The 11546-nt window shown below is 41.1% G+C and overlaps 1 protein-coding gene across 1 annotated transcript; it reads left to right on the plus strand.

Moving 5' to 3' along the window:
• Positions 1 to 8983: 8983 nt before the first annotated feature.
• LOC131317046 (UPF0481 protein At3g47200-like) lies at positions 8984 to 10198 on the plus strand. The gene is made up of 2 exons (XM_058346626.1): positions 8984 to 9955; positions 10067 to 10198. The coding sequence occupies exons 1-2, from the start codon at positions 8984 to 8986 to the stop codon at positions 10196 to 10198; spliced, it is 1104 nt and encodes a 367-aa protein (XP_058202609.1).
• The last annotated feature ends 1348 nt before the right edge of the window (positions 10199 to 11546 follow it).

Consider the following 11546-nt stretch of genomic DNA (forward strand, 5'->3'; position numbering starts at 1 on the left):
GCCCGGCCAGCCACTCTCTCTAGAATTTGATCAATGAATGAGAGAGGGAAATGGTCTTTTTGGGTGCTCGCATTGAGCTTCCGGTAATCTATGCAAACTCGCCACCCAGTTTGAACACGGGTCGGCACTAGCTCGCCCTCGCCGTTCCTCACGATGGTCACTCTTGCCTTCTTAGGCACCACCTGCACTGGGCTTACCCACTCACTATGGGCTATCGGGTAGATAATACCCGCATCTAAAAGCTTCAGCACCTCAGCTCGAACCACCTTTTTCATATTGGGGTTCAGACGATGCTGAGATTGCCTAGAAGGCTTCACATCCTCATTTAGAAAAATGTGGTGTGTACACACCGTTGGACTAATTCCCTGCAAATCCACTATTGTCTAGCCTATCGCGCTCACATGCTTTCTCAACATGGTAAGCAATTTAGCCTCTTAATCTGCCTCAAGGGATGAGGAGATCACAACCAGAAAAGTATCATCACCTTTAAGGAAGGCATACTTAAATGTGTTCGACAGAGGCTTTAACTCTGGTTTAGGCGGCTGGACTGACGATGGGAGAACTTTAAGAGATGGGGCGCCCAGCGGCTCAGGAACTGGGTTCCAAGCGGCGCCACACACATCCTCCACTGCAAGCATCTCCATTAGACTCCCTACCTCTGGAGAATCTAAGAATGACGCCTCTTCGGAGGTTAATGCTATCTCCAGAGGATCCTTGTATAATAACACACTATCGACATGCTCTTGCACGAGCGTGTCGATCAAACTCACCTCATATATCTCCTCATCATCCTCAACCCGGCTATCCACATTGAAACATTCACCTTCATTTTCAAGTCCCCAAACGACAATTGGACTTGTCCAGTTTTGCAATTCATGACAGCACTGGAGGTGGCTAGAAAAGGACGACCAAGGATGATAGGAGTCTTCTCAAAGACCTCCAGTATTTGGCATGTATCCAAGACAATGAAGTCGACTGGAAAAAGAACCTCGCCCACTTGAATTAAAACATCCTCCACCACCCCCTTTGGAATTCTCACACTCCGGTCAGCCAACTGCAGCGTGACCGGTGTGGCTTTCAAATCGCCTAAGCCAAGCTGTAAGTATACTGAATGGGGGAGTAAATTAACACTTGCTCCTAAATCCAGCAAAGCCTTATCGAACTTTTGGCCTGCGATCGCTACAGGGATGGTGGGACAACCAGGATCCTTGCACTTGGTGGGGATCTCAGCCTGGAGAATGGAGCTCATTTGCTCCGTCAGAAGCACTTTGTTCTGACTCTTAGTTCTCCACTTTGACGTGCACAGATCCTTCAAGACCTTCACAAACTGAGGAATTGCGTCAATGGCTTCCATCAAAGAGATAAAAAACTGAACTTTCTTGAATAATTCAAGCATTTGAAAGTTTACATTGACCTTAGGTTTCGCCACAAAGCGATTTGGATATGGAGCAACGGGTGGCGTTGGAGTCGTGGGGGCCGCAGTTGCAGGCACCACCACTTCAGGAGACTCCGTCTCTTTCTCTACCTCAGGAACACTTTCCAAGTCTGGAACGACTGCTGGAATAGCTATCGGCATCGGGGGTGGCACCGATTTCTGCTTTGGGGGTGAGTCCTTGTCGATCACCTTTCCACTTCTGAGAGTGGTGATCGCCTTAGCCTCTTTCAGACTGAGATTCGGATTACTTGGGCCAGAAGAATCGCCCACATAATGAGTACCGACGGCATTGATTATAGGTTGAGAAGGAAACTTTCCCTTCTCCTACTGGACTTGTCCAACTGCCGCCGTCAACTGGGTCAATTGGGTCCTGATGTCACCAATTGCCTGCTTAGTCTGCTCAGGCACACTAGAAGGAAAAATGCCAGACCCACTGGGTCCCTGTGCAGCCATGGCCCTATCACCGAGGTCGGAAGGTTCCCAACTTCGGTGTTTCTCGGCCAACTCGTCGAGAAAGTCCCACGCATCGCCCGGGGACTTATCTGGAAAATCCTCCTCTTTATAGAGGTACTCCATTTGTTGGACCGTAGCAACATTCAAGCCCAAATAGAAAAATGACACCAACTGGTGTTTCACGAAACCATGATGCGGCAAGGACAATAGCAAGTCCTTGAACCGCTCCCAGCACATTAGAAACGACTCGCCCTCTTTCTGCTTATACGATTGGACTTGGCGAGTCAGGTACTTCGATTTACTTTCAGAGAAATATTTCTTGTAAAATAAATCTCGAACAGCAGCCCAAGTCCTGAGAGACTGTGGCTTCTGCATTCGTAGCCACTTATCCGCATTGTCCCTGAGCGAGGCTGGGAAAAGCTTAAGGCAAGTATTCTCCCATTGAGTAGTGGTGGCCAGGGTGCGCACCAACCCCTCAAAATGACGGACGTGCTCATACGGATCCTCATTCTCCTTCCCATAAAATAGGGGAAGGGCATTGTGCGTACTAGGCTTAATGGTGAAAGTATTGCATGCTTCCACCGTCTCGGTTGGTAGAACTATTGAACCAAGAGGAGTGGTCATCTCAGGATGCATGTGTGCACGCATCGGCATCGGTGGCTCTGCTATTGGTGGCTCAATTATTAAATCAATGAAAAGGCCACCGATATCAAAAGAATCACTACTAAAAGACTCTCCCTCCACGATTACTCTCGTCTCTCTCTCAATGGCTACGAGACGCCTGGTATTGTCTCGGTAGTACTTAGGCTTTAGAGGTGATTGCTTTCCTACAATGGAGGATTGCCCACCTCTACCTATGATGGCTCAAACAAAACTAAAAAGAAAAATAAAAATAAAACTAACTACCCGAATTCTTAACACACGTTATCGTCCCCGGCAACGGCGCCAAAAATGCTTGGCCGATTCCTAAACCTAAAATAATGGGTTGCCCCAAGCGTAGGGCTAAGACCGATGTAGCATAATATCCGGTAAGACCGGAGTCGAATCCACTAAGGACGGTGAAATGTGTGCTATGGAACCTCGGGCTGTAGTATTAAAAATTAGCTCTTAGGTAGGCACCCCTTGTCTTTTAGTCGATTAATAAACTAATACTAACAGATAACTTGCTCAAATAATTAAAAAGAGAGGCACGGTCATAGGGAATCCAGCGCTCGCTACCCAATCAGAATCCACTCCCTTTTCAAAGTTCTAAAATGGTTAAATTTTAGGGAGAATTAGAAACTCCGAAGAATGCGAATCCTAAGGTTGTCGGTCCTGTACACAGCAACAAACAGGTTTTGTTCCACCGTTCCCGCTCACATGAGTCCCGACAATGCCTTGGATTCGTCCAACGGACGTAGTTTTCACCAACTAAAATTATTTAATTAAATTAATATACTGAAAAATTGCAAGACAAATTCTAATTGGGTCGCGGCGCGCCTTTACCCAGTGACCAAATCTCAGAAAAACTACTCACATATTATTAAAAATAAAAGAAATAAAACCTTAGAATTAATCATGCTTTTTACGCGAGATAAAAATAAATAAATAAATAAAAGATAACAATTAATTGAATACCGACAAACAACTTTAATAAAGAACATAAATCAATACGAATCACCAGAGTGTGAAGATCTGAACAAAACTTTAAATAACTTAAAAGAAAGAAAAACTCGGAAGAAATTAAATAATATTCGAACCGAAGAACAGTAGCCCCCGTTTCTCTTGATCTCACTACAAGAAAATCGGGATTTAACAACGGTCAAAAGCGTTACTAAAAAACACAAAATGCGTTGCTAAAAGCAACATCAACAGTTCACCAAACCGTTGCGAGATATCCGTTGGTGTAGAGGTATAGCAACAGTTTTGACGAGCGTTGGTACATGATTTTTTTTTAGTAACGGTTTCTTTAGCAACGGTTGTACCATTGCTAAAGGCAAGTTTTTTTAAAAATATCTGGGGTAAAATATGACATGGCAGCCACGACAGCGCCACGTGGCTCCAAAGTTGCGCTGACATGGCCTCCGTCTGTCACCCACGTGGCGGTGACGTGGCCCCCACGTGGCGCATGGAAGGCAACACAACAATTTTTGCTCCTCCTGTGAATCGAACCAAGGATCTCGCGTATGCGCACGCGAGTGCAAACTAGCTGGGCTAGCCCAACACTTGTGTACTTTAAAGGGCCTTCTAATATTTATACTATGCAAACTGGTTGGGCTAACTTATGTCATTAGAGTTTTTTCGATTTATTCTTAATCCAAGTTTTTAAATTCGGTTTATACTATACAAACACCTACTTTTTTTTTCCGATTGGAACCGTCTATTTTTTAAATAAGTCAAAGTGGCTTATTTTTTGTTCTTATTCAAATTTTTTTGCATTTGTTAGTTTCTTTGTCAATTTTTTTTGGGATTATTGCTTCGTCATGACGAGAGGAATCTAAAAAATAAAAAATTTCGATCAAAACTTAATTTTTTTGACTAAAGACAAAAAATAAGCCAATAAGCCAATTTTTTCGTCTTCCTTCAAAAAAAATTAGATTTTGATCGAAATTTTTTACTTTTTAGATTCCGCTCGTCATGACGAAACAATAATCCCCAAAAAATTGACGAGAAACTAACAAATACGAAAAAAATTTGAATAAAGACAAAAAATAAGCCACTTAGGCGTATTTGTCCAAACACCCTACGAAAAATGAAATTAATCGGGTATCGTTGCATACTTGATTGAGTAGAAAAATACAACACAAGTATATATTTTAAATATAATTACAAATCCGATTGAGTCAAATTTTTACGAGAATGATTTAATCAACATGAAAAAAAAGTCAACCGTCGCGATCGTTAGTTCAAATATGGAAAACTGATCACATGAAGAAAATTGGTTTTGGTGGTATGAAAATCTACTAACGGTTAATGAAACCGTTGCTATAGTCCGGTTTATAGTAACGGTTATTGGAAACCGTCGCTATAGTCTGGTTTTTAGTAACGGTTATGAAAAACCGTTGCTATAGTCTTGTAATCTAGTAACGGTTGCATGAAAACCGTTGCTATAGTCCTGTTTCTAGTAACGTTTTGCAAACCGTTGCTAAACACTATCTATACCGACTGTTTTTTCAACCGTTACTAAAAAAACCGTTGGGAGATCGCAAATTTTTTGTAGTTCTCTGACGACAGCCCCGTTCTTTTCCTCTTCCTGTAAAAAAATGCTCTGAAAAAAAAACAAAAGTTGTGCGTCCTTTTTTTCTACCAGAAGTAGTGATGCCTTTATATGCTAAAACCCTTTTTTTTCCAATAATGGCCCACTGCCAAGAAATTGGTGTAGGCCCATTCAGGCGCCGTTCCAGCTTTTCAAAAAGTTCTTTTTTTTGGGGCAAAAAGAATGCTTGTTCCAGGTTTCTGAACCTTCTTTTTTTTTTAAAATCTCCGACCAAAACGATGTCGTTTTGGTCCCTGTTCCCCACAGCGCCCGAGTGAAATGACAATACTGCCCTTGCCCCTTTTCCATCTCCTAGGGCTTCCACTGTTCGCCATTTTCATCTCTGTAGCCCTCACTCTCCCTCTTTCCAGAAGTCGCCCTCCCTCTTCCCCTCTCCAGAAGTCGTTACGAGCTAGGAAGAACTCCTATGTCCAACCTCATCTATGTTGCCCTCCCTCTCCCCTTTCCAGAAGTAACAACAGGCCGGGAAGAACACGGAGAAGAAAGGTCCGATTCCAACAGAGAAAGCCAGTTCGTTAGTTACCCAATGACTCATGTAAGAACTGAACCTTAACCCAGGAAAAAATGTTGATAATCACATTTGGCTGGATAATCTACAACAACAAAGGAAACCCAAAATTTCCACCCAACGGCACTCAAAAGGGGCCACTAAAATGATGCCCCAAAACGGAGCCAAAAAAGGCAATTCACCTTTCAATTTATCCAAATGGGTTCCCTCCGACAGGGTTGAAAGAATTTGGCGTAGCAGGTGCTGAATACATTATACTCAGCGGCTGAATCGGCTGGTTTGGATTTGTGGATCCAAATGCGGTGCTTGACAGATTGTGGACACAATTTTCTGTGAGCGTATGTATTCGTATGAGCTTCGGCCGAACCAGAAGAAGATTGAAGAGAGAGAGAGTCTGGGTTTGCTCTGTGCCGAAGAGGGAGAGAAGAGGGATGGCGTCTGGAGAAGTTGAGTTGGTAAAAGGGCAATATTGTCATTTCAACATGGCTCTTTTTTTAAAAGAACAACTTGTTAAGAGAAACTGGAATGGATCTTCTTTTTGTGCACTGTTCATTACCTGAAAAGGAAGTTTGGAAAAAGGAAGCCAATCTGGAACGCCCCCTCGTTTCCTAAGTCAAAAGACTTGGTCAAAATATCAAAAATATTATTCCTCTCTTGGGCCCACCAAAACTTGCATCTTATTTTGCTTCCTTTTTCACTTCCGAGACCATGTACGCAATCGGAGCAAAACTAGCAAGACCCAGTCCCTAATTAATTCTTTTAGCTCTGCCAACTTAACTTTAAATTACTGTTTTAACGTATAAAGCCTCCAAACACCTACAATACAAAAGTCAAATATTAAGCTCTAAATAATGATATAAATAAATTTAACAAGGATAAATTAGGGGCGCGTATATGAACATTTACGCGTCTATCAGATATCTTGTCATCGGTTCCACTCCGGGAGCATTGACCATCCAAAAGTCCAAGTCTTGTTAGGACTGAAGACAATTGAATTGCTAGAAAATGGATGCTAGCAGTCGTAACCAGTTTTGGCAGTAAAAGGAGAAATACCCTACACTCAGTGGTGGTTGCAGGAATTAACCCGCTTTCACATCTCATGTCTTGAGAATTTTCGCTAAGCACGAAAAGTGCTAATTAAACATTATGAAAAACTTTCTTTCCTAAACATTAAGTAAAACTTTCTTAGCTTTTGAGGTGTCTGCTAGGGAACTGGTCCAGTCTTTGAACCCTCTAAATCCTTTTACGTACGTTTTCCTCTTGAAGTTATTATTACTCCATTCAACTTAAGTTCGCTCCACCACCGCTAACTTGGGGGATTGATCATGAGCTTGTGGAGAACATTATTATTATTATTTTTTTGGAAATGGAGAAGATCTTTTCAAAGTTGGCCCAATCAATACTCTACTAATCCACAGCCTCAGTTGAATCAAAAAGTTGTTTTTGTCGAAGATGGGGAAAAATAAAGTGGATTTTGGAGGAGTTGATTCCAAACTCCATATATATAGTCTTCCTAGGTTTGAAATTGCAACCACGCGTATTTCTTTGGTCAGTTCAATGCATAGGGCAACCAAACTTGCAACCGATTTTCCGTATTAGCATATAGGCTAGCTCCATCATTTTGATAATCAGAGACGTTCACTATATAAACCATGTCAAAAATAATGACACAAAACCCATGTTTATAGAATGATCAGAATAAGAAAAAACTGACTCACATAGAAGATAAACTTGTTCTGATCCATGCATTTACAGAAGTCATTATCAGTATGAATTTTGGCGTGACAAATATTTTTAATTTATATAAGTACATCATGGTTGAAGGTAATGATCTCTTGTTAACTTGGACTTCTCTTTGAATTTGTTTTGGGACCTCTTCTTGGACTAGACTTCTCTTTGAATTTGTCTTGGGTCATGTGTCAACATTCCCTTATTTGAATCTGAGGTCGACCCAGTTCATCTTGCAATTCGAAAATAAATATTCTTGAAAAGACTACAAATAATCCGATGATCATATACCCATGATATATTTGATCACAATTACCTTTTAAAATCAAATCATACGGTCTATCCCCAATATTAATTATTCTCACTGTTTTGTTGAATATAAAATTCCTAACATTCTTTCTCCATGTATACTTTTATACAAGTTGCTCTTGCCACCAGTTGCACTCTAGCGATGACCTAGAAGTCAAAAGTCTTGTTAGTGCCAAAGACATTATATTGGTAGGAAATGAATGCCAGTCCTATAGTATCTTTTTGGCTATAAAAAGGGTGAACCCTAGTATCCACTTTTCTTATAATGAGAAAGATTTTTGCCTTAAGTAAGACTTGTGTTGTTTTGCAAGTCCTTTTTGCATCTCTATCATTGTCTTGGCATTTCAGGTGGCTGCTAGCCAGGGAACTGGTCGTGACTTTCAGCTCTTAAAATCATTGTAAGTTTACATAGCTTAGAACCCAACGTATTAGCCTGGTGGTCAAGAACTTAATTAGGGATTTGTTCCTTTTCGAATTTTGGACACCTTCAAGTGCCATTAATTTTTGCGGGACCAGTTTATACGGAATGTACTAATTTTAAACAGGACACCTTCAAGTGCCATTAATTTTTGCGGGGCCAGTTTATGAGGAATGTACTGATTTTAAACTGGCAACCAATAGTAGACAGTGAAATTGGTCTCCTGCGAATTAGTTGAGGTGCCTAAATGTGACAACGTTTGATAAAATTCGTACTTAAAACCAAAAAATCGAGAGAATTTAGTTGTCCAATTAGTAACGTATGCAATATTTTGTGGCATGAGGTGAAGAGATACTCATTTGAAAACCCTAATGAGAACTCAAGAGTTAGAGTGAGAGGGTTTCGGGCAGAGAGAGAGGGAGTTTCGAATGCTGTGAAACCCAAAAAATGTTCAAGCCATGGCATGTAAGCTTAGGAAAGTTCACGAACATATTTCTAGAAACCTTGTCCAGTATGCCATGGTCTGTAAGCTTCTATCAGGCCTTTTCTGTTCCTGCAACTTATAGATAAAACATTTTACATCTAATTTTCAATCGATAGTAAGAAATCTTGTATATTCTGTTTATATTGTGTTTTAATTTAGTAGTACCGCTTAATTTGGACAGGGTTTCCACCCATTTTATGAGATATGATGCCCGATGCATGTGCCGTTGATCCTCTCTCCCTTCGTTTAGACGAGAAGCTTACTCACCTATCTGGTGCACATTTCGAGTGGTATATTTACAGAGTCCATGATCGACTACGTAGGCAAAGTGAAAAGGTCTATGAACCAGAAATACTGTCGATTGGACCATATCACCGTGGTAAAGGCCATCTATGGATGATGGAAGGACACAAATGCAGTATCTTCGATTGCTTCTTAAACGGACAGAGGAGGCAAGCGTGGATAGGTACGTCGCAGCCATGAGGAAATTGCAGAAAAGAGCACAAGGGTGTTATGCTGACTCCATAAACCTTAGCAACGACGAGTTTGTGGAAATGATGCTTTTCGACAGCTGTTTTATCGTTGAGTTTCTCCGCAAATTCTCCATGACAATGTTGAGAGATACAAACGACCCTATCTTCAGAATGGATTGGATCCTCCACGGTATATGGCGGGACTTAATGCTGTTCGAGAATGAACTTCCGTTCTTCATTGTCGTGCGTTTGTTCACCATGACGAAAATTCCAGATCCACGAGACAACATCATCGACTTATTCATACGGTACGGCTATTGTGTCCGAGAACATTATATTTGCACCATGCCTCCGGGTTTGGAGAGGTTTCTGAAAACATCGTACGGGATTTCACCCGACCACGTGAAGCATTTTCTCGGTCTAGTACACCTTTTCGCATCATCTTCTGTTGCCAAATTGGTGTCTAATAGAAATATTTGCCACGACAAAAAGAGATGGGAGTATACACATTCTGCCACAGAGCTACACGAGGCCGGGATCAGGTTCAAGAAGGCTACGCGTACCCCCTGGTTATACATAAGGTTTGTGAACGGGGCTATCGAGATCCCGCATTTTGCTGTCGAAGAGACGTTCGAGATTATCTTCAGGAACTTGATCGCGCACGAGGAGCATCTCCAGGACGCCGGCCCCAAATACGTCAAGGATTACCTGACTTTCTTGTGCTGCCTCATCAACTCCGCGAGGGACGTCAGTTTGCTCCGCCGTTGCGGGATTCTGAACAACATGCTGGGCGACGAAAGCCGTTTCGGCAGTCTTCAGCAAGGCTTCCACGTGTGTCATGGTGTCTCGCGCCGACTTCTGTTATTACGGGGACTTCAACGACATAAATGCGTATTGTAAGTGCCGGCGGAACATATGGACCACGAAGCTCCGGCGGGATTACTTTAATAGCCCGTGGAAGATCATTTCGTTTCTTGGTGTTGTTTTGTTCCTTCTACTCAGCTTGGCACAGACCGTGCTATCTGGTCTTGCTTACTTTTGTCAAAAACGATGAGCCAATTTATTGTTCTAGATGGTGGTAGGGCTGCTAAACGAACTAAGTTATTTGAGTTTGAACTCGTGTTCATTTGTTAAAAGCTTGTTGAAGATTGGTTCGTTACGTAAACAAACCATGCTTGAACATGATTTTGAAACTCGTTATGATTTCAAACCAAGCTCAACCAAGCTACTACTCGACTTATAATGTATAACAAATTGAATTATTCGGGATCGGCTCGTGTTTGACTTGAGTAAAGCTCGTTTAAGATCATCTCATCTCATATACAAGCTAAACTCAAATATATTTTTAAAACTCGTTTAGATTTCAAACAAAGCTTGATTAACCACTTGATCGGCTCGTTTAGCACCCCTAGACGGCGGGTGACAAACATACAGAAGTATATTCATGTTCGAATAAAGTGATTTCTAGAGAAATTAATTAGGTTTTGGGTGGTGTTGGTTGGAACCCGATTTGAGAATCTAAAGTAATTTAAAGTTCATCGTTAGCTTTGTTACAACGGATACTTCAAGCTTTTGTTGTCAATTACTCATAATTAATGTTACAGCTATTTATAAGCAAGTGCAACCGCTTTTAAATTCTTGACATTTCATAAGCTCATAAGTCATAGTTTCGAAAAGTCACAAGTTCACACAACTTAAACCCTAAGGTATCCTATGAAAATGTATAAAACCCTAAACCCTATGAAAGTGTCTAAACCACTAAAACCCTATAATGGAAAAATGCACCCTAAAACCTCATGAAAATATCTAAACCATAGGGTACCCTACGCTAGGGTAATCTACCATACCTATAATAGAAAAGTGCACTCTAAAATTTTATGAAAGTGTCTAAATCCCAGGGTACCCTACCGTACTCTATGGTACCCTATGAAAGTCCCTAAAATCCTAAACCCTATGACAATACCTAAACCACTAAAATCCTATAATAGGAAGTTGCATCATATATAAAACCCTAGCTATGAAAGTGCCTAAACCCTAGGGTATCTTACGCTAGGGTAATCTACCATATCCTAAGGTATTCTATCTTATAATAAGAAAGTGCACCCTAAAATCTTATGAAAGTGTCTAAACCTTAGGATATCTTACCCTACTCTAGGGTACCCTAAAATGGACTTGATACTTTACAAAATTAATAGGTGGACTTGTGAGGTTATAAAGTTCACATAATGTATCTAAGACTAATTTTTTTTAGGGGAAAAAACTGAAATAGTTCATGTAGTTAAGTGTTTGTGTCAATTTGGTCTCTGTAGTTGTAATTGGCTCGATTTACACTATGTACTTTCCATTTTGTTTCAATTTGGTCCAATTACTAACTTCCGTTAGTCCGCCGTTAGTCCTTTAAACAGCAAAATCATATGGCCCCTTTTTTTGGAGGTTAAAACAGACCCGTTCGGCTAAATAAGTCAACTGGCTTATTTTTTTA

This window comes from Rhododendron vialii, chromosome 2a, assembly GCF_030253575.1.
Source record: "Rhododendron vialii isolate Sample 1 chromosome 2a, ASM3025357v1".
Taxonomy (NCBI): Eukaryota; Viridiplantae; Streptophyta; class Magnoliopsida; order Ericales; family Ericaceae; genus Rhododendron; species Rhododendron vialii.

Excerpts from the sequence above, each read along its gene's own strand:
- LOC131317046 (XM_058346626.1), top strand. The coding sequence starts at position 8,984 with ATGGATGATGGAAGGACACAAATGCAGTATCTTCGATTGCTTCTTAAA. Across the intron at positions 9,956-10,066 it reads GACTTCAACGACATAAATGC|CTTGGCACAGACCGTGCTAT; the intron begins GTATTGTAAGTG and ends CCTTCTACTCAG.